The sequence below is a fragment of the Camelina sativa genome, chromosome 20, assembly GCF_000633955.1.
Source record: "Camelina sativa cultivar DH55 chromosome 20, Cs, whole genome shotgun sequence".
NCBI classification, from domain to species: domain Eukaryota; kingdom Viridiplantae; phylum Streptophyta; class Magnoliopsida; order Brassicales; family Brassicaceae; genus Camelina; species Camelina sativa.
In genome coordinates, this window is record NC_025704.1 from 7,652,287 (window position 1) to 7,675,622 (window position 23,336).

The following is a 23,336-nucleotide window of genomic DNA, read 5'->3' on the forward strand; positions in this document are numbered from 1 at the left end:
AGTATAGGAGACCGGTCTCGGTTAACTTCTTAGAAGAAGATGCTCGTGCATGGTGGGATGGCGTAGTTCCTCGCTATCGATATCAGACGATAACGTGGGAAATCTTTAAGAGGGAGTTTGAGCTAAAGTACTTTCCACCAGAGTCACGTGATTGACTAGAGAATAAGTTCCTGCAACTGGAACAAGGTGAGATGACTGTTCGAGCTTATGGAAGAGTTTTTACAAGACTTCGGAGGTATTTGTACCAAGGAAATGATGATGAGTTAGCTATGGCCCGAAGATTCTTTAACGGACTCAGGCCAGATATAAAGGGAAGGTTGCATGCTGTGACATACCGGAGTGTCGCGGAGGTAGAGGAGAGAGCAGTAAGTGTTGAGGAAGCCATTGAGACAGAGAAGGAGATTTCGGCTAAGGAGAAAAAGAAGGAACCCGTCCAACAGACTAAGGTGGTGAACACTAGGAAAGTGAATCAATTGGTAGGACGGAATTGGGGCGCAGGCCGTGGTAAAGTTAAAATGAATGTCAACCAAGGAGGCCGTAATGTGAACAACATGGATCCGCGAGGATGCTATGTGTGTGGTCAAGTGGGGCATTTTGCTCGAGCTTGCCCAACTGTTGAGGAAACGAAGAGTACCAATCTGTCAACTGTCACATGTTTCTACTGTGGCGAGTTAGGACACTATGCAAACTCATGTCCATCAAGGCCGGCCAAACCGAATGCCCAAACTGTGAACCGTGCCCAGGCAGCGAACCAAGTGAAGGAACCCCCAGCGAAGAAGCAAGCAACCCCGGCAAATGTTTTTGCTTTAGGAGTAGAGCCACCTAAACCTCAGCAGGCCGCGAAGGGTCCTATAACAGGTTTGATTGGGTTCTATCTCTCTTGTGATTGATTACGTGTTTGTGTGATTAGTTTATTGCATTGCATTGTGGTATTTGCTTTGCGTTTAGGAACTCTACTTGTTTGTGGTAACCCCACGCATGTATTGTTCAATTCGGGAGCGTCCAATAGTTTTGTGACTCCTGAAGTGGCTGACAAGTTTGGAGACTTGTGTGAGGAGGAAGAGGTGAACATTAATGTCTACACTGCTGGTAATAAACCGCCGTTGAAGACAAGAAGATGGATCAAGAAAGTGTCGATAGTCTTGCAAGATACGAACCTTCCGGTAAATCCTCTAGTGATGCCGTTGGATAGGTTCGATGTTATTTTGGGAATGGATTGGTTATCGGAACACCAAGCCCATATAGACTGCAGCAGGAGCAGGGTTATATTTGAAAATGGAGGAAGGACACCTCTACTTTTCTATGGAATCAGTCCGAGTAAAATGGCATACTTCGCATCGGCAGCAAGGATTGGAAGATCAGTTGAAGAAGAGGAAATTTATCTAGTCACTCTTACCGCCTTGGGAGGAGATGACAAGGAAGGCATGGAGGTTGAGGATATTACCACAGTCAAGGACTTTGAGGACGTGTTTAGACCGTTGGAAGGACTGCCTCCACCAAGGAGCCATCCTTTTACCATAAACCTTCAGCCCGGAGCTACCCCGATTGCTAAGGCACCGTATCGCATGGTACCAGCCGAGTTTGCTGAACTCAAGACTCAGTTAGAAGACTTGTTGGAGAAAGGTTTTATACGACCAAGTTCATCGCCATGGGGAGCCCTAGTGCTTTTTTTCAAGAAGAAGGACGGAAGCATGCGCTTGTGTATTGATTACCGAGGAATTAATAACATAACCATCAAGGACAAGTATCCTTTGCCAAGGATTGATGAGTTATTAGATCAACTCAGAGGAGCAAGTTGGTTTTCAAAGATTGATTTAGCCTCCGGCTATCATCAAATCTCAATTGCGGAACAAGATGTAATGAAGACGGCATTTCAAACAAGATACGGTCAGTATGAGTTTGTAATAATGCCGTTTGGACTTACCAATGCACCGGCGGCATTTATGCGATTGATGAATGAAGTTTTCCATGACTATTTGGATCGATTCATGATAATATTCATCAATGACATCCTTATATACTCGCGGAGTGCGGAGGAACACTCGGAGCATTTGAGGAAAGTGTTGGAGAGGTTAAGGGAAGTTAAGCTGTTCGCGAAGTTCAGCAAGTGTAAGTTTTAGCAAAGAGAGATTGGATTTCTGGGGCACCGAGTTTCGGAACAGGGCGTGTCCGCAGACCCAGAAAAGATTGCAGCCATACAGGATTGGCCGAAGCCAACCACAGTGTCGGAAGTTCGAAGTTTCTTAGGCCTGGCAGGCTATTATCGGAAGTTCGTGAAGGGGTTCTCAACTATTGCGAAGCCTTTAACACGACTTCCTGGGAAAGGAGTACCGTTTTTATGGAGTGAAGACATGGAGAAAGCTTTCAGGAAGCTGAAGGAAGCGCTAACGACAGCACCAATGTTAGCCCTACCCAAGCCAAACCAACCATATTCTGTGTTTACAGACGCGTCAAGAGTGGGCGTTGGATGTGTTCTGATGCAAGGGAATAGAGTGATTGCCTATGCCTCCAGACAGCTAAGGAAGCATGAGGAGAATTACCCCACTCATGACCTAGAGATGGCAGCCGTGGCGTTTGCTTTGAGGATATGGAGATCATACTTGTATGGAGAAGCGGTTCAGGTATTTACGGACCATCAAAGTCTTAAATACTTGTTCACGCAACCGGATCTTAATTTGCGTCAGAGAAGGTGGATGGAATTCATAGCCGATTATGATTTGAAGATCCGGTACCACCCAGGCAAGGCGAATGTAGTAGCAGATGCGCTAAGCCGAAAAAAACACAAGTTGATGCTGAGAAGGATGTGGAGTTTTTGGCCGACGAATTGAAGGAGGTTAGGCTTTTAGCCTTAGAAGGAGAGACTAGCGAGCCGTTGGGTTTACAAGCCGTAACTCAAGCGAGCTTGTTACACCGAATTCGTGAGGAACAACACCAAGACGACAATCTGATGAAGATTATCGAGGAACTGAAAAGTTCAGAAGGACCAAATGCTAGCGGTTATCATTTAGCCGATGATGACACTCTACTTCTCAATGGGAGAGTAACTGTACCTGATCGGAGTGGATTACGAGAGGAGATATTGAGAGCGGCTCACAGCTCAGCGTTGAGTATACACCCGGGAAGCACCAAGATGTACAAGGACGTTCGTAGATACTATCATTGGCCTGGATTAAAGAGAGCAGTAGCGAAGTGGGTAAGTCAATGCGATTCATGTCAAAGAATCAAGGTATAGCATCAAGTGCCAGCAGGTTTGCTACGCAACTTGCCCATACCGACCTGGAAATGGGACTCTATCTCGATGGATTTCATTACTGGTCTACCTATCAGAAAAGGGAGAATCAATGATGCAGTATGGGTAGTGGTTGATCGTTTAACCAAGGTAGCCCATTTGGTTCCAGTAAGAAGTACAGACCAAGCGCTAGTTTTAGCAGAGAAGTGTATTGATGAAATTTTGAATCTTCATGGAGTGCCAGCAAATATTGTTTCCGATCGTGACCCCAAGTTCGCATCAATATTTGGCAAGATTTGCACAGGGCGTTGGGAACAGATGTTCACATGAGCACCTCATTCCACACGGAGACAGACGGACAGACGGAAAGGACTATCCGAACCATAGAGGACATGATCCGACTATGTGCTTTGCAGTGGTCATCAGATTGAGAAAAGAATTTGCCATTGGTCGAGTTTGCGTATAAAAACAGTTATCACACAAGCATTGGCATGTCGCCATTTGAGGCAATGTACGGAAGGCCGTGTCGAACGCCTCTATGTTGGACCGAAGTTGGGGAGAGGACAAGTTTCAATCACAAGTTGATTGATGAGACGACGGAGAAGATCAAGTTCATACGGGAGACTATGAAGAAGGCACAAGACCTCCAAAAGAAGTACGCAGATCGTAAAAGGCGGGAAGTGGAGTTTAAAGTTGGAGACATGGTGTATTTGAAAGTCGCACCACAAAAAGGAAAGGATCAATTTGGTAAGGTGGTAAAACTCGCAGTAAGGTTCATCGGGCCATACCCGATTGAGCAACGAGTTGGAGAAGTAGCTTACCGGCTAGCTATGCCAGAGATGATGCGACTACATAAAGTCTTCCATGTTTCACAACTTGATATGAGCTTTGGCTACAAAATGATCTTGAACCAAAACAAGGATGAGTCGTTAGCTGGTCTAAAGACCTTTCTAACTAACCCAGATAGGGTGGAGATGAATGGTGGATTGATAAGAACCACAATAGATGTGAAAGTCTACTGATACTTCTTAGAACACTCAAGAATTCGGACACACTCACGAATTAGAGAGCAATGGTTTCTTTTGTGAAACAGAAACAAGCAATTTTTATTAATCAAAAGGTGGAAAAAAAAGAACTACAACTCAAGGCATTATATAGCCAGGTTCATAACTTATTCTAAGGAAAAACACATAAATCCTGCAAAGAGAAGAACAAGGAAAACCAGAACAAAATCAGAAAAATAAAGGAAAGAGACGTTGTGTAGAAAGGAGAATATCAAGGGTGTCGATTAAGGCAAATTTGATATCTTGACTTCATGACATGATTCTTCTTCGATCTCGGGATATTCTGGACGAGTGAGAGAGCCTTCTAGATGTCTTCTAGTGCCAAATAACACGTGCTTAAGTGGGCTTCAAGTTTGGGGGTGAATAAAGCCCATTTAACCTTATTGCTTATTAGAGAGTCCACTGGACATGTGTTTACTGTTCGGTCCATATCTGGAGATTTATAGCAGTTATCTCGACGCTCGTTGGTTCTCCGGAAACTAGACTCAGAAAGCTTTAATTTGATATATGGCTCATCTCCTGGCTCGTCCTGAATCGTCGGAGGTATTTCGTTGAAGACGGCCTTTAGTTGGGAGCTCTCCGATGGGGTTAGGCGAATGGCTTCAAACTGATCAAGGGGGTTCAGTCCTTCATGTTCCAGCTGCTCCAGAAAGATGTTGAACTTCTTTTCTATGCTTTTGCTCCTGGTCCTAGTCATTGGTCTGCTTGGCACATATGGAGCTTGGATAATATGGCTTGGTGGTTCGATGTCCTCATCACAACTACGGAAGCATGTACCAGATCCTACCATGATTGTGCCAGAAACTATCGAGGAGTTGGAGCCAAATCTTACTTATCCTGAAGGACCGTTTGGGATAGGGTAGAGAAGGACTCGGAAGTTGAAGAATAGGAGTATCCCTCAAATCCAAGTATTTTGGGGAAAGCAGAACCGTAATGTCACCACTTGGGAAGATGAGGATAGGATTTGTGCCAAGTATCCTCAACTGTTCGCCGAAGAAGATGAGGCAGGGCCGTCGGAACCCTATGGAATTCGGGACGAATTCTATTAAGGGGGGGGGGGGAGAATGTAATGACCCTCACCAAGAGGTAAATTACAAAATGAAGTCTCAAGGCCAAAAGATGAGAAAGAGAAGCCAACAAGGAAAGAAGAAAATTTAATGAACAGAAGTCCGAGAAATTCTAGACAAATTGAGAATTGGCCGAGTTGCCCGAAGATGACCGAAGGACCGAGGGAGTCCGAGAATTGCCGATAGCTGCCGAGAGTGTCCGAGAAAAATTGCCGAGAGTGCCGAGACGGACCAATTATTGCCGAGAGTCGACGAGGATCGACCAAGACACTAACCGATTCTACCAAAAATCTTTTAAGTAAAGAAGAGATTGTGGAATGATTATTTTAATCATGAAAAGTTAGTGGAAGTTAGTGGAAGATTATTTTAATCTTGAAGAAGATAGTGGGAGTTAGTGGAAGAATTAAATAATTCAAGGTGGATTAGTGGAGTTAGTGGTGATTAAAGAATTCAAGGGAGAACTTAGTGGAATTCAAGGTGGCTGATCGACATCCTCACAAGTGTTTTTTCATGCTCTAATAAACACTAATGGAAAGCAAGCTCTCCACATGCATTGGTTGCCTCTACCGCCCAACCACTCTATAAATAGCTCCTCATCTCTCTCATTTTCGCACAAGTGATCAAGGGGTAAGGAGAGAAAAACTTGGGAGAGAAAATAAAGAAGTGAGAGAGAGAGAATAGAGAAAGAAGGAGGGTGTTGCCGCGAGTGAAAGAAGAGAAGGAGAGAAGACGCAAGACGAGACTATCAACCAAGGTTAGATGGATAAAAAAATCGATTCTAACCGAAGAGAAGATCCAAGTGTGCCGCAAAAGAAGCTTCACCAAGGGAGACCGATCACCAACGGTTTACTGTGAGTTCAGGCACATAATTTGCCGGCTTAGATGGAGAGTTAAAAACATCCATCTAGTGCGCGGTTTGCATGGATCATTTAGTTGCATTTACTTAAAATTCTTTTACGTTTTTCTTGTTAAGTTGCATGCAAGGTGAGGTTACACCGGTTACTAGATCGAAATGATCTAGCGACAAGGGTGGTAACTAGTTAAAATACTTGAGATCTTATGAGCGTAAATCATATAAACTCAAGTATAAATTTCGGTGAGGTTATAATGCGTATTAGTCCGCGAGAATTTCCGGCTATGCGTAATATAACTTGGTATTGTCATCTTTCCCATTCCGTACCACATACAGCCGCGACATGCAACCCATGTTCGTGTGTGTGTAGGGTTGGTTACGAAGAGCTCGGAGGTTACTGGGCTCGTTACCCTGGCCGAGACTGTCTACACGACGGTGTGGCTTTGAGTAAGATCCGATCGCATGCCTTAGTGGTTGCAACTCGGTGATTCGTGAGGGGTTTAAGGGAACATATGTATACCGGGCCCTATGAGCGTTAACTTGTTAAAATTATCGTTTTATTTCAAGTTAAATTGTTGCATGTCTCGTGTTTGTGCTTGCATGTTGTTGTATGTTATTACAAGTAGTTGTGAATGCTTGTAGAATAACTTTGCTCAGCTTATCAGCTTCCGCATGTTATCTCTGATTGTTTGTTGTGTTGTGCGCTTCCTTGCCAAAGGTTTATTTTGCTTGCATGTTAATTCTTATGCTCGCATGTTGTTATACTTGCTTGCATGTTGATTGCTTATGTTCGCATGTTAATTATATATGCTTGCATGTTGTTTGTTGATGGGGTTTGGGGTTGGGGTTTAATTCTTTGCAGGAACCCTGAGCTCACTAAGTAATCTTATATTACTTATGATAATATTGTTGTGCTGCAGGTAACCCTAGAGGGAACTAGAGGGCGTGGTGAACGAAAGGACTCCGGAGTAGTTTTATTTTGGTGTTGTAAAAATTAAAAGTATGTTTTATCGTGAACAAAACTTTGGCACTACGCCTTGTTAATCTTTTGTGTAAACGTTTAAAGCAAAACCTTTTAAATTTTAATGCATTTCGGATTTATTTTATTTAAGCGAGTCGTACTGATATAGACTTTGTCCGAGTCAGCTCAACACACGGCGTGTCTGTAGGGTTGCAAAGCCTTAAGGATGTGTCGTGTGGTCGGGAACCTCACCGATGGACTGGCCAAAGGGTCTTGATTCGTTCTTGTACTCGGCCGGATCGTCGGTGGACGTTTCCATAGTGGCGTCACGGTGCCGTCCGAAGGCCTGCGTGGTCCTAGTACGGTTCGGGGGCGTTACAGTTGGCCTGACCACTACTTCCAAACTTGGTGGCCATGGATAAAACAAACAAACCAGTTTTGCAATAGATAGCAAAATCTTCACAGTTGTTGTCTAAAAGATCGTACTCACCAAACTTATTTTTTAAAAGGAGAAACTACGCACGTGAGATGACATCATCACAAGGATCCGAAAATGCTATCGTGCAAGTACCACCTCGTTTGGCTAGAAAGACAGACGGAGAGAGGCACTGCACTTCAACAAAAATGAGCTTCGGTAGCAGACCTTTGTAGTACAAATTTACGAACTAGTACTAAAAGTACCAAAATCGGATGCCAAGTATTTTGTAGCATTATATTAACGCTAGTATATAATTTCATTTAGCGGGAACATAAAAATCAATATTATAGCCGGGAAGGTGTATTTTGGAGGCAAACTATATGGGTTTTTTCCCGCAAACTAAAAAAAGTTTCGATTCTTTGACCAAAAATTGAAGACAGTCTTTTACACTTAGCCAAAAAATAAAAAACCCAGAAAACAAAAAGCTTTTCAGATTCTCTAAACTTTTCAGATCTCTTATCTCAATCTCAAAGTTTTTTTTTTCCTTTCTTGAAATCTCAATACCCATTCCATGTAATCTCGATTCTCATTGTCTAGATTCCGATTCTCAACAAGAAAAAATTTCGACATTCTCTATGTAGCAAAATATCCGTTTAGATCTGTCCCTCTTACCGGTATCCATCGCTTTGTCTCTGTCGCTCTCTGTCTCCGTCGTTCTCTATGGCTCCGTCAGTCTCTCTCTCCGTCGCACTCTGTGTCTCTGTCGCTCTCTGTCTTAGTTTCTTTCTGCCTCGGTCTCTCCGCCTTTGTCTCTCTCCGCCTCTGTCTCTCTCTGCCTTTGTCTCTCTCCGCCTCTGTCTCTCTCTGCCTCTGTCTCTCTCCGATCTCAGTAGATTCGAATTCAGCTGATCTCATCCACCTGAAAGGTATAAGGCATTCAATAAATGTATTATAGTTCTTTACTCTGATTTTAATTTTGACCGATTTGAATTTTGTCAGGTAATCACATCTCATTAGCTGGATCTTCTGCCTGCTTGCATCAGAACACAGAGGCTAGTTCTCTCAATGAAACTGATATTTCGTTTTGATAAATTGTTTAAGAGTTGAACGAATTGGTTGTTTGATATTTCATTTTAATAAATTGTTGCTGAATGTGTGAATATGTTTGTTTGGTGTGTTTGTCTAGTGTTTGTTTGGTATTTGTTTGGTGTTTGTGTTATTCTTATGTTTTTGTTTTGTTTTCTTTATGGGTAAGGACATATAATGGTTATGGAAAAGACATGGGTTCATCTTAACAGGTATGTGAAAACGTTTTGTATAGTTGAGTTTATTGGTTTAGTTGTTATATTTAAGTTTTTTTAAAAGTTTGTAACTCGTTTTTTCCTTTGGTTTTTGCTTTTATCTTCATTGCAGAACGGATCCTGGTTATGAGAAAGGTGCATGGGATTTTGTGAGGTCTGTGGCTGCAGGTTTAGGAGACAATTCAATTATTATTTGCCTGTGTATTGACTGTCGCAACGTATATCGCCACTCAGTCGCTGATGTTGTTGATCATCTTGTAACAAGAGGAATGGATTGGAGTTACAAGTCGAGGGATGACTGGTTTCATCATGGAGAAGTGAAATCAAGGACTGAGTGTAGAAAGAACACAAGCCAGTGGAACGAAGAGATATTAGGTTTGTTCAAAGCTGCGGAGTTTATGGATGAAGAGCTTGTTAGTCATGGTGATTTAATTGATGTTGCTGAAGGGGATGATAAGGTAGAAGATGAGTTCTTAGCCAAGCTAGCTGATGCAGAAGCACCACTGTATCCAGGTTGCACAAAGTACAGCAAGCTATCTGCGACTGTTTCACTCTTTCGGTTAAAGACTCAGAGCAGTTGGTCTGACAAAAATTTTGATAGTCTACTTGAGACTTTAAAACAGATGCTACCCAAGGATAATGTATTGCACACGTCCTTGTATGAGGTGAAGAAATTCTTTAAATCTTTTGATATGGGTTATGAAAAGATATACGCTTGTCTGAATGACTGTTGTCTGTTTAGAAATCAGTATGAGGAGCTCGACAGTTGTCCTAAATGCAAATCTTCGCGATGGAAGATTAACAAGCGAACTGGTGAGGTGAAGAAAGGGACTCCACAGAAAGTACTTAGGTACTTTCCGATAATTCCACGTCTCAAGAGGATGTTCAGGTCAGAGGACACGGCGAAAGACTTACGGTGGCATTTCAATAATAAGAGCACAGATGGAAAAATGCATCATCCGATAGATTCTGTGATGTGGGATCAAATGAGTTATACCTATAAATAAAATCGTAACTATACACAACTATTCTTCTAGTGATTGTAGTATACTTTTAACTGGAAATTACTTATCTTTACATTCGACGACAACATTATAAATGTAGACATACGGACCACACACAACTTAATGTGACAATACACAACCACTATCGTACTAAGTCTTAAACCAATGTTTGAAACAACTACAACAAACATTTAATACTGAATAATAATATGGGTAATTATCATAAATACCACTAAAAAATTTTTGTTCCAAAAATACTATTTTATTTTTATTTTCTAAAAATACCACTAAAATGTGTATTTTCCAAAAATACTACAAAATAAACTAAAAACTAAAGCCTAAATCCTAAACACTAAACTCTACTTCCTAATAATTATATCTTAAATCTAAAATTGTCAATCTGAATCAAGATCTACAGGGCTCATTATCTCTTATCTCTAGAAATATAAATGTAAGTACAGATTTTTTGGCATGTCAAGTGTGTACCTCTCTGCATAATGTCTTGTATGTAAACAGTTTCCCATTCAATTGGCTCATCTGAGCTAATCTTTTGTCGACAAAAAAACACAAACCTCTAATCTAGAAAAATAAATTTCACATCCTTAAAAATTATTTTTTTGTGGTTGTGATGTTTTTGAAAATAAAACAGAAAATATGGTATTTTTTGGAAAAAAAACAGAAAAGTAGTATTTTAAATACTATGCGTTTTCGTTACCGCTTAATTTTTATTATTTGGATGTTTATCCGGATGTTGTTAGTTTAGTGAGGTTATAGGACTCTAATGAAACTGCCGTTCTGCGGCATGTCCGTTTGTAATTTCTTTCCTTTTTTAATAAATTGTAGGAGACCGTTGTTTCCTATGGTCTACCAAAAAAAAAGAAATTTAGAGAGGTTTTGTAGTATTTACGTGGCACCACAATTTTTTTTGTTTGCTCTCTCAAAGTCACATTAAGTGTAATCGTACTTTCTTTTGTTGAATTTCAAATTTTCTAACAACCAATGTAATTGATTGGTTGGGGCACCAACATAGTACTCTTTTTAGTTATCTTTCGATTATTTAATTCTCAAAACGCATGGAACATAATTTTAGGTATTGAATTTAATTTACCATATGATTTACTAATTTTGAGCGGGTATGCATGCTTTCCTCACGACATTATTTGATGATTTCTTACATGTGGCGATGATGGGTGCAAAATTATAGTGGTGAATTTTTAATTCTTTTGTATATATGTTTTATTTTACCCATAATGTAATACTCTAAATAATACAATAAAAAAACTCTTCAATAATAAGAGCAGCTTTTTTATTTAAATTTTGAGCAAAATTATAGTATTTTCAATATCATTCAATGTTAAACTATTACTAGTAAATAAGGAAACATATGCTAAAAATGATTACTTTAAATAGAAAACTAGAAAACGATTACTTATCCTTAAAATGTTTGATACATTCTAAAGTATTTTGAAATGAGAGAAATAAAATCTTTTCACATTATAGATACACTTGGTTAATTATGAACTATTAATAACCGCTCAAAATTAGCAATCACGTGGTAAATTAAATTAAATACCTAAAATTATGTCCAGGCGTTTTGAGAATTAAATTTTCGAAAGAAAACTAAAAAAAGCATTGTGCTCTGTTGATACATTCTAAAATTGTCAACCCAAATCTTGACGATATCAAGATCGACATGAAGAAATTTTCTTCTTTATCTCTTATTTCTAGAAATACAAATATAAGTGCGGATTCTTTGACACGCCAAGCACATACCTCTCTGCATAATGTCTTGTATGTAAACAATTTCCCACTTAATTGGCTCGACTGAGCTAATTTTTTGTAGACACAAAAAACCCAAACCTAGAAAATAAACTTTCACATCTTTAATAATCAATTGTTTGTGCTTGTGGTAGTTTTGGATTTTTTTTTTTTAAATGTCGTATCTTTTGAAAAAACCTTTTAAAAGTAGTATTTTAAATTTTTAAGAAATTTAGAGAGGTTTTGTAGTATTTACGTGGCAGCACAATTTTTTCTTTTTGCTCTCTCAAAGTCACATTAAGTGTAATCGTACTTTCTTTTGTTGAATTTAAATTTTTCTAACCAACAATGTACTTGATTGGTTGACACATCAACAAAGCAGAGTACTCTTTTTAGTCATCTTTCGATTATTTAATTCTCAAAACACTTCGAACATAATTTTAGGTATATAATTTAATTTACTACGTGATTTGCTAATTTTGAGCGGTTATGCATGCTTTCCTCATGACATTATTTGATGATTTCAGACCTGTGGCGATGGCGGGTGCAAAATTATAGTGGTGAATTTTTAATTTTTTTGTATATATGTTTCATTTTACCCAAAATGTAATACTATAAATAATACCAAAAAAAAACTCTTCAATAACAAGAGCAGCTTTTTTATTTAATTTTTGAGCAAAACTATAGTATTTTCAATATCTTTCAATGTTAAACTAATACTAGTAAATAATAAAACATATGTTAAAAATGATTATTATAAGTAGAAAACAAGAAAACAATTACGTATCCTTAAAATGTTTGATACATTCTAAAGTATTTTGAGATGAGAGAAACAAAATGTTTGCACATTATAGATACACTTGGTTATGAACTAGTAATAGACGCATAAATTAAATATAGGAAACAGAAGTAGGATCATTTTGTAGGATTTTCAGCAGCTCATTTTGAATTTAATTGACAAACTTATACGTAATAGGATCGTGTCACTGTCACTGGACTAGCTACGCCAAGAGTACCCGTCTCCGCGGCCTGCCTCAGTGTTGGTTTGCTCATTCACCATCCATGGCATAAAAAGGAAGAGTCGATCTCAATTAGCTGCTTTTCATCATCTAGCAACGTTTCCATATGTTTTAGCTTTTTCTATTGCTACGATTTAAAGTCTCAAGAACTCAAAACCTAGTCTCATCTTGGGCTGTTTGTACATATTCACATAGTTTGATCAATCAATTATACATTCAAATAAAATATATATGTATATATATATATATATATATATATATATATATATAATATGGAAAAATAGTAATTTTACTCATCTAATCTTCAAAGTATACTTACAGACTAAATATTTCCTTTATAATATCTTAAAAAATAATAACATAGACGTAACTGAACATACACAAACACTTAAGTACTACCTCATTATGTCTGCCTCTACAATTTTTTGTATGTTTGTTGAAAGAATTAATCGTCAATCAAAGTCTCTTTATAATTTTTTGATGTTCAAGAATACTATACTGTATATGTAAAGCATCTTTGTCTTTAGCATTTTAACCCTTTAACAGAAAAAGAAAAAAAAAAAATAAGAAGACAAACTTTCCTAATAAATAGCGTTGGAAAGAGAGATAAGAGATGCACATCTAAGATGAAAGGGAGAATGAAGCATGAGGAGGAGGAGCCACTCAGCCCGATGGCGCGAGTATTCCAGTCGCCAGGCATAGACTTATGTGTCATCATAAATATTGGTTTCAAAACCAAAATTAATCTTGATGCTTTGAGGCATAATGTCTACAAGCATCCTCGTTTCTCCAGCAAACTGGTGCCCACTTATACACATATGCCATACTTTCTTATACATTATAGTTATTTTCGATTATTTGTAAGTGATGTGTATTCAAACATCACCTGAATAAGAATTTGGTCTCCATGTGTTTTATCTTAATAGTCTGACAATGGTGCAAAATGGATAGAGACCAAAGTCAATGTAGAAGATCATGTAATCGTACCATACATAGATCCAGAAGAGATATGTGAAGGTGGACAAAGCTTCGTCGATGATTATATCTCACGTCTCACAATGATTCCTCTTGATAAATCAAGACCCTTGTGGGACATTCACATCCTTAACGTCAAAACCTCTGATGCTGAGGCAGTGGGTGTAATAAGATTTAACCATGCGTTGGGAGATGGAATGTCCTTCATTTCCCTCCTTCTCGCATGTACCCATAAAACATCAAATCCAGACATGTCTTCTACTGCTATTCCTTCCGTGAAACGGCGAAGCACGGTGCCGCATAGCCTTGAAAAAACCGGCTGGTTCTTAAGGGCAATATTCACCATTGGTTCTACAATGATATTGATTTGGAATACACTTGTAGATATGTTGTTACTTTTTGCCACTCTGTTGTTTTTGAAGGATACCAAAACGCCACTGAAAGGTGGTGCGAATGTCAGGAGCAATCCAAAGAGATTTTATCACCGAAATATATCTCTAGATGACATTAAACTTATCAAGAACGCTATGAACATGGTACGTTCTGATTTATGTTCATAACGCACTTGAGGATTTCTCTTACCTTTTTTAATGGATCTATGCTTTCTATTAATCTTATATGTGGTATATATACATTTGCTGTTATTAGACTATCAACGATGTTCTACTCGGAATTACACAAGCCGCTCTTTCTAGCTATATGAAACGACAATATGGTAAACATTAAATTCAATATATATGATATGATGTATATTATTAAGAGTTGATCTAATAATTAACTTATACAATACTAGAAGTCATCCCGTGCTACGCACGGATTTAGCTTACATTGTTTTTGAATTTTAGTAATTTGGATATTATACTTCTTTTATTTGTTTACTCAGCAATTATTATTTTAATGATTTTTAAAATATACTGATCATTTCAATTTTTTTTGGTTTTTTTTTTTTTCTTGCTTTCCTTTTTTTTTTTTTTTTTGAACAACCTATAAAGTTAATTTATTATAAAGTTATAAAAAATTACTCTATGTTATGGTTGACTATAAAATGCAATAGTTTTGTTCCATCGCTGAAATGAATTTTTAGATATGTCTATTTAGCTTTATCATAAATGCAATTGGATAAAAAAAATATTTATTTTTTCGTAGCTACTTAGAAGAAAAACCGCAGAATATTATAATATCAAATGCCATAATAAAAAAGTTTATTAGGAAGTAAAATATTATATGTAAAAGTGGAAAATGTTATGAGAATTTTTGTTGATATTTTATTTTTAAGATGGTTAATTCTAAAGCTATTTGATACTAAGATTCCTAAAAATATATGATACCAATATAAAATTAGCATATAACTCAAAACTATAGAAGTCAAATTAATTAGTATAGAAAAATGCAACTCATATCATGGTATGATATAAAAAGACATCACAATCTTAACTACATGATTTTTTAAGCATATGATAGTAACATCACAAACTAAATTTACAATGGAGAGACTCATATGCATTGTCTAATAAGAAGAAGTTTTAGTCTACTTTACACACTGTTAATTATAATATAGCAAATTTGAAATGCTACTAATAATCTTAATATAGCGATAATAATGCACTATTATAGAGAGACAAATAATAGCAAAGAAAAAAAACGCTATTATATGTGCCCCCTCTAAGATAGCATCGGCAAAGACAGCATTTACAAAATCACTATCGAAACGAAATGATAGCGTTTTTTCGTATGCTAAAAATACGCATATTTCTTGTAGTGATGTTGAACATATTAAATCATGATAGTTCATTTTTTCATGATGTAGTAGTATTAACATAACCAACAAACACGATAACCCTAGAGTAAATATAAAATATGGTTCAAGGCCCAGCCGAGGCCCAACCCATAGGGTAAGCAATTGAAGCCAAGTATTAGGGCATCAAACTTTTTGGAGCATACTTTAGACCAAAAGTTTTTTTTTGTCTTTTATGTAGGGAAAAACAAAATTATAAGTTCGGTTATTTTTAGATTTTTTTATATAAGTTCAAGTTTTATATAAAAAACATATACTTTTCATGTAGATATATCCAATTTACGGATGAAGTTTTGTTAGGTTTATGTCAAAAACTATTTCGTCTTTTGAATTGTTGGTGAATGAGCATTAGATTAATGCTAATTAAACTTGTTGTTGATGAAACTTTAAAGTAAAATTTAATTTAGAAAAACTAATTTGAAACTCTAATAAAAAAAGTTTCTATATTCGAAGAGGTTGAAAACAATAATGAGTTATTAGGCAATATAATTTTTATTTTTGTATAAATATTTAAATGAATATGAAAACATTGAAAAGACAAAAAATGTGAGCAAGCAAAACGAACATATATCGGTTTATGGACTTAGAAACTACCTTATGAAAATATTTTTTTATACCGGAGGCCGGCGGCCGGAGTTCGCCGGAGGAGTTCACCGGAGGTCGGAGGCCGGCGGCCGGAGTTCGCCGGAGGTGTTCACCGGAGGTCGGAGATGGCCGGAGTTCGCCGGAGATGGCCAGAGTTCGTCGGAGGTCATAATTCGCCGGCGGTCGGAGATGGCCGGAGTTCGCCGGAATTCGCCGGTCGAAGATGAAAGGCGGTCGCCGGTGGCCGGCAGTGGTGGTGGCTGTAGGAAAACTAAACCCTAAGGGATAGTACTCTGTGAACCCTAGGGTGATGTAAAAGAGGTGGAGTTGGTGGTGCTGAAAGGAGGTTGAAGTGGTGAAGGTGAAAGGAGGTAAAGGTGGAGAAGTTATGGATAAGGGTATAGAGATATATATTATATAATATATAGAGTATATTAACTCCTTATGGTTAGAGTAATCATCCAGTAAATTATAAATTTTTTTTATGTTATTTCTGCCAATTCCCCTAATTTATATTTTTATTTCTCTAACCAACAATATAAATGATTGGTTGGCAGTTGGCGGATCAACAAAAGGTCCGCCTCGTGGGTCAATGTAAATGATTGATTTGTAAGTTACATTTTTCTCACAGTATTAGTACTCCTTCTGTTTCAAAATGTAAGTTGTTTTGGAGATTTTTTTTTGTTTCAAAATATAAGTTGTTTTCCAACAACCAAGACAAAAAGCAAACTAAAAGTAAAGTTTATATTTTTTTAAACCATTTATCTTTTTTTCTTTAATTAAATAGTGAGATAAAATCATGAGTTTTTTTAGAGACTACAGAAAGCAAAAATTATCTTAATATGTGTACATTCAACCAAAACAACTTACATTTTGAAACAGAGGGAGTATTAATATTAATGATACTATTGATGATTGTTGGACCATTGTTGGACCAATGGCGCTCAGGGTTGCAAAATGTGGTCAAGATATTTTTTCTTTTGTGTGTATATGTTTTATGAATGTAATCCTAAATACAAAATAATGAAATATACAAAAAGCCCTTCAATTATAAAAACATTTATTTATTTACATGTTGAGCAAACCTATGGTAGTTTTCAATATTATTCAAATTCAAACTATTAACAAATAATGAAATATATGTTGAAAATGATTAATTTATGTAGAAAAACAATTAACATATCCTTAAATCATTTTCCGAATTCTAAACTATTTGAGATGAGAGAAACAAAATGCTTTTATATTATGGATTAAATTGTGTTAATTATAAACTATTAACAGCCGCATTTAATAGAGATTGCAGGGTCAAAGTTAAACTTATACTTAATAAAATAAAAAGGAAAAAATGTCACTTAAACCATGAACTTTCAAATTTTGGCTATTCAAATCATGAATTTTGTTGTAGTTCATTTAAAACATCAACTTTCGTGGACTAGCCATTTTAAACATTAAGTTACGTTGGCTAGCTCTTTTAAACATTAAATTTTTTTGACCAAGCCATAAAAGACATGATGTTAAATCCGGTAACTGAGCAACTAACAGACATTATTGTGTCGTTGACCACTCTTCGTTAGTGACAAAACGATGTTGTTTTGATGAAAATTTTAATTTGAGAAAAATATCACTTAAACGATGAACTTTTATATTGAGGTCATCTAAACCATGAACTTTCAAATCTAGCCCATTTAAACCATGAACTTTCTTGTATGTCATTTAAACATCAACTTTTATTGACTAAAATTTTTTAGACATCAAGTCAAACTATTAAGTTTGCTAACACATTTTACTTCAATCGATCACAAGGGAGAATACACATATCAAGATCACAAGCACAAGAAGCATCATAAGGGTTACAATCAAAAGCACAACAAAGATGTGGTAAAATAATGCATAGAAAACCTAGAATCTTAAATAAAGTGATTAATTCTATAAAACTAAAATAAGCTGATCAATCCTTCAAACTCTAGTGTGGCATTCTAATACCTGGAAAACTCAATACACAAACAAAATGACACAAAATACATGACAAAAAACGACCAAAAGTGAGTACTAAATGAAGAAGAAATACACTAAAAGCACATATATCACTTGTTTTGTTAACATAAATAATGTCATGTCGAATTTGGCTTGGTCAACAAAATTTAATGTCTAAAAAATTTCATTCAATGAAAGTTGATGTTTTAAATGGCTTACAAGAAAGTTCATGGTTTAAATGGCCAAGATTTGAAAGTTCATGGTTTATATGGTCTCAATTTAAAAGTTCATGGTTAATATGACATTTTCTCAAATTAAAATTTATATCAAAACAATATCGTTTTGTCACTAACGAATAGTGGTTAACGGTACAGTAATGTCTGTTAATTGCTCGGTTATCGGATTTAACGTCATGTATTTTTTGGCTTAGAACAGAGATTAATGTTTAAAAAGACTAGTCAGCAAAAGTTGATATTTTAAATGTCATACAACAAAATTCATGGTGGCCATAATTTGAAAATTTATGGTTTAAATGATATTTTTTCCAAATAAAAATAAAATTATTTAAGTAGCATTTTTTTAGTTCATTTGGTATTAAATATTACAAGTGTCATTTAAAAATAATGGTATTTCATCTAATTCTCATAAGTCATAATACACGTCAATTTTAGATAATTGTGCGAGTAAAACTCATACAACTAAGTTTCACCGGAAAATCAAAATGACAGTTTAGGATGAAGAAACGGATTCCTTTATTGATCAAGAATGACTAAAGAGATTACAAGAAAGTGACCAACTTGAGTCTATCTTATCCATATTCTCTTAGATTCGGTACAATTTCTCTTAGACTTATGGATTTAAGTCGGCTTATTGTTGAAGAATAGTTTTGTATTCATCCGGTTAACTCGATTCAAACCATGCATCAGGCATGCATGTATCAGTTATCCAAACCACTTCAGTACATGCTAATTCCAAACCAATGTTCGAAACAAACAACTTGATAACTGAAATATAATACTTTGTTTTCTAGCAAATACAGTTTTTTGTATGTTTGATAGTTAGAAGAATTAAATCGTCAATCAAAGTCGTTTTATAATATTTTGCTGTTCAAAGCTAGTAATACTAACAAACATTAAAGACCCAATAATGAGAGTCACATTTAAGACCACTTATTATAGTTGGACAAACTTTTTTATATAGCGTTGGAGCGAGAGAGAGAGAAGAGATATACATGCACATCATCTAAGAGGAAAAGGGAGAATGAAGAATGAGGAGGAGGATGAGCCGCTCAGCCCGCTGGCGCGTGTATTCCAGTCGCCAGCCATAGACTTGTGTAATATCGTCGTCGTTGGTCTCAAAACCAAAATTAATCCTGACGTTGTTCTTGATGCATTGAAACATAATGTCTACAAGCATCCTCGTTTCTCAAGCAAACTGGTACTCTCTTCTACATAGTTATTTTCGATCACTTATGTAAGTACAGTATTCAAACATGACATGATTAAGAATTTTAGTTTTTATAGAAATTATTCTTAGAATATATATAGATAAATAAATTGATAGTTAAAAAATATATATATTATTCTTGGTAATTAATTTACATGTTCTCAGTGTAGCTTGAGTCGACATACGACCATGTTTTCATAGATACATAAATCCTACCTGGGATTTGACTCAAATCATTTGACATAGTGTTTGTGGTCTCCATCTTTCTTTCCCTTAATAGTCTGAAAATGGTGCAAAATGGATCAAGACCGAAGTCAATGTAGAAGATCATGTAATTGTACCATACGTAGATCCAGCAGAGATATGTGAAGGTGGACAAAGCTTCGTCGACGATTATATCTCACGTCTCACAATGATTCCTCTTGATAGATCAAGACCTTTGTGGGACATTCACATCCTTAACGTCAAAACCTCTGATGCTGAAGCAGTCGGTGTAATAAGATCTCACCATTCGTTGGGGGATGGAATGTCCATCATTTCTCTCATGCTCGCATGTACCCATAAAACATCAAATCCAGACATGTTGTCTACTGCTATTCCTCCAATGAAACGGCGAAGCACAGTGTCGCATAGCCTTGAAAGAAATGGCTGGTTCTTAAGGGTAATATTCACCATTGGTTCTACAATGAGACTGATTTGGAATACAATCGTAGATATGCTCTTGCTTGCTGCGACAGTGTTGTTTTTGAAGGATACAAAGACGCCGATGAAAGGCAATGCAAATGTCAGGAGAAATCCAAGGAGATTTTACCACCGAACTATCTCTCTAGATGACATTAAACTTATCAAGAACGCTATGAACATGGTACGTTTTGATTTATGTTCATAACACACTTGAGGATTTCTCTTACCTTTTCGAATGGATCTTTCTATTAATCTAGTATGTGGTATATATACATATGCTGTTATTAGACTATCAACGATGTTCTACTCGGGATAACACAAGCCGCTCTTTCTAGCTATATGAAACGACAATATGGTAAACATTAAATTCAATATATCTTATATAATATGATTTCTCAACTTTTGCTAAAAAGATGACACTTGGCTTATTATCTACATAATATTTATACATTTTTGTTGTTTGGACCTAATTAACTAAATTCATTTATCGTTTGGACCTAATTCACTAAAAGCCCATAAAAAAAAAAAAACTCTTAACATTTCCTTCTTCTCTTCTTCAATTAGACCTCTTCCAATCTAAATCCACCATTTATCAGTTTGTGGTTTCATCCTAGAAACTAGAAACAATCTGATTATAGGTTATTTTGAAATTATAAAAATATGTTTCAATCTTATGTAAGATTTACGGGCAAAAATGGTTTCTAAATTATGTAAACAATTTATTTATGGGTTTCAATCTTATAAATGATTCATAAGCAAAAAAGGAATCTAAATTATGTTAGATTGTAGATGTTTATGTGTTCTCAAAATACTCTTATAAATTAATAAATTTTTGACTCAAATTTTAATTATGAGTTTCCATTACTGGGTTTCGTTTCTAGCCTTTAATCTTATATAATCTAATGGTGGGATATTTTATGTAAGTAATTTGATAATTGCGTACTCATTTATTCCCATTAGATATTACCAATTCGTTTTCCATATATTAGAATTCAATCCGTTTTCCATAAAATTAAATTTCAGTCCCTAATTACTCTCATTTTAAGAGAATTTTTTCTGTCATGATTATTTAATTTCAGTCATTAGGTTCGTATGAAGAATTATATTATTCTTATATATCTTTCTATATTTCAATAGGTATTCTTGAATAATTTTAAATATTTTTTTGCAGGTTATCATGTTTGTTGTTTGCATTAAAACTACATTAGAAAATATAATGTGAGAATGTTTGACAAATTTACTTATTCATTAGAGTGTTTATGTATGTATTTCCTAATCTCCATGGACCGGTCCGGCAATTTTGGATGACCTATGCTAATTTATTTTTAAAAAACCATTTTCATTATCGTAAATAAAATTATAAGAATAGTAATATAAAAAAATATTTTCATAAGATAGTTTCTAAGTCCATAAACCGATATATGTTCATTTTGCTTGCTCACATTTTTTGTCTTTTCAAAGTATTCATATTCATTTAAATATTTATACAAAAATAAAAAATTATATTGCCTAATAACTCATTATTGTTTTCAAACTCTTCGAATATAGAAACTTTTTTTATTAGAGTTTCAAATTAGTTTTTCTAAATTAAATTTTACTTTAAAGTTTCATCAACAACAAGTTTAATTAGCATTAATCTAATGCTCATTCACCAACAATTCAAAAGACGAAATAGTTTTTGACATAAACCTAACAAAACTTCATCCGTAAATTGGATATATCTACATGAAAAGTATATGTTTTTTTATATAAAACTTGAACTTATATAAAAAATCTAAAAATAACCGAACTTATAATTTTGTTTTTCCCTACATAAAAGACAAAAAAAAACTTTTGGTCTAAAGTATGCTCCAAAAAGTTTGATGTCCTAATACTTGGCTTCATTTGCTTACCCTATGGGTTAGGCCTCGGTCTGGGCCTTGAACCATATTTTATATTTACTCTAGGGTTATCGTGTTTGTTGTATTATGTTAATACTACTACATCATGAAAACTATCATGATTTAATATGTTCAACATCACTACAAGAAATATGCATATTTTTAGCACACGAAAAAACGCTATCATTTCGTTTCGATAGCGATTTTGTAAACGCTGTCTTTGCCGGTGCTATCTTAGAGGGGGCACATACAATAGCGTTTTTTTTCTTTGCTATTATTTGTCTCTCTATAATAGTGCATTATTATCGCTCGCTATATTAAGATTATTAGTAGCATTTCAAATTTGCTATATTATAATTAACAGTGTGTAAAGTAGACTAAAACTTCTTCTTATTAGACGATGCATATGAGTCTCTCCATTGTAAATTTAGTTTGTGATGTTACTATCATATGCTTAAAAAATCATGTTGTTAAGATTGTGATGTCTTTTTATATCATACCATGATATGAGTTGCATTTTTCTATACTAATTAATTTGACTTCTATAGTTTTGAGTAATATATGCTAATTGTATTTGGTATCATATATTTTTAGGAATCTTAGTATCAAATAGCTTTAGAATTAACCATCTTAAAAATAAAATATCAACCAAAATTCTCATAACATTTTCCACTTTCACATATAATATTTTACTTCCTAAGAAACTTTTTTATTATGACATTTGATATTATAATATTCTGCGGTTTTTCTTCTAAGTAGCTACGACAAAATAAATATTTGTTTTATCCAATTGCATTTATGATAAAGCTAAATAGACATATCTAAAAATTCATTTCAGCGATGGAACAAAACTATTGCATTTTTATAGTCAACCATAACTTAGAGTAATTTTTTATAACTTTATTTACTTGGATTCATTTTCATTATTAAAATTTTGTAAAAACAATTTAATTTGTATTAGAATATATAAAGAATAAATTATATTGAGGGATGTGATTGTATTTTTTACCTCACCAAAAATTTGCTGGTAAAATATATTTATTAAGTTCATTGTTGTTTACCTAAATTTCATATTTAGATCGTATTCATGTAAGTTATATTCCAAAATTTCATGTTTTTGTAGATGTCAGTGGTAATATAATTTGTGCAAACGCAAGAGAGAAAATAAAAAGATGGAGAATGCTTAATATGTCTTGAAAGTCTAAAGGGAGAAAAAACCATAAATCCACTACTATGTAGTCAAAAATTTCTCCACATGTTGAAATACTCTAATAATATATATAAAAGGAAAGCAAGTAAAACAAAAGAACCAAAAAAAATTAA

General features: G+C 35.3%; 3 protein-coding genes across 3 annotated transcripts; all 3 read left to right on the forward strand.

The window, feature by feature from the left end:
- Nucleotides 192–4,251, forward strand: LOC109131156. The gene is made up of 6 exons (XM_019241818.1): nt 192–858; nt 949–2,109; nt 2,176–2,640; nt 2,724–3,193; nt 3,534–3,634; nt 3,702–4,251. The coding sequence occupies exons 1-6, from the start codon at nt 192–194 to the stop codon at nt 4,249–4,251; spliced, it is 3,414 nt and encodes a 1,137-aa protein (XP_019097363.1).
- On the forward strand, nt 13,110–14,522 carry LOC109124954 (O-acyltransferase WSD1-like). Its single transcript, XM_019242099.1, has 3 exons — nt 13,110–13,474; nt 13,601–14,185; nt 14,298–14,522. The coding sequence occupies exons 1-3, from the start codon at nt 13,301–13,303 to the stop codon at nt 14,373–14,375; spliced, it is 837 nt and encodes a 278-aa protein (XP_019097644.1). The 5' UTR covers nt 13,110–13,300; the 3' UTR covers nt 14,376–14,522.
- Nucleotides 19,249–20,555, forward strand: LOC109131304 (O-acyltransferase WSD1-like). The gene is made up of 2 exons (XM_019242100.1): nt 19,249–19,440; nt 19,730–20,555. Exons 1-2 carry the CDS (start codon nt 19,264–19,266, stop codon nt 20,336–20,338), a joined length of 786 nt encoding a protein of 261 aa, XP_019097645.1. The 5' UTR covers nt 19,249–19,263; the 3' UTR covers nt 20,339–20,555.

What these genes read in the sequence shown, in the direction of transcription:
- LOC109124954 (XM_019242099.1), top strand. Translation starts at nt 13,301, where the DNA reads ATGAAAGGGAGAATGAAGCATGAGGAGGAGGAGCCACTCAGCCCGATG. An exon ending in CTCGTTTCTCCAGCAAACTG is followed by an intron (nt 13,475 to 13,600) that starts GTGCCCACTTAT and finishes TTATCTTAATAG; the next exon opens with TCTGACAATGGTGCAAAATG. An exon ending in TCAAGAACGCTATGAACATG is followed by an intron (nt 14,186 to 14,297) that starts GTACGTTCTGAT and finishes TGCTGTTATTAG; the next exon opens with ACTATCAACGATGTTCTACT.
- LOC109131156 (XM_019241818.1), top strand. Translation starts at nt 192, where the DNA reads ATGACTGTTCGAGCTTATGGAAGAGTTTTTACAAGACTTCGGAGGTAT. An exon ending in GGTATTTACGGACCATCAAA is followed by an intron (nt 2,641 to 2,723) that starts GTCTTAAATACT and finishes TATGATTTGAAG; the next exon opens with ATCCGGTACCACCCAGGCAA. An exon ending in AGAGAGCAGTAGCGAAGTGG is followed by an intron (nt 3,194 to 3,533) that starts GTAAGTCAATGC and finishes AGATTTGCACAG; the next exon opens with GGCGTTGGGAACAGATGTTC.
- LOC109131304 (XM_019242100.1), top strand. Translation starts at nt 19,264, where the DNA reads ATGAAGAATGAGGAGGAGGATGAGCCGCTCAGCCCGCTGGCGCGTGTA. An exon ending in CTCGTTTCTCAAGCAAACTG is followed by an intron (nt 19,441 to 19,729) that starts GTACTCTCTTCT and finishes TTCCCTTAATAG; the next exon opens with TCTGAAAATGGTGCAAAATG.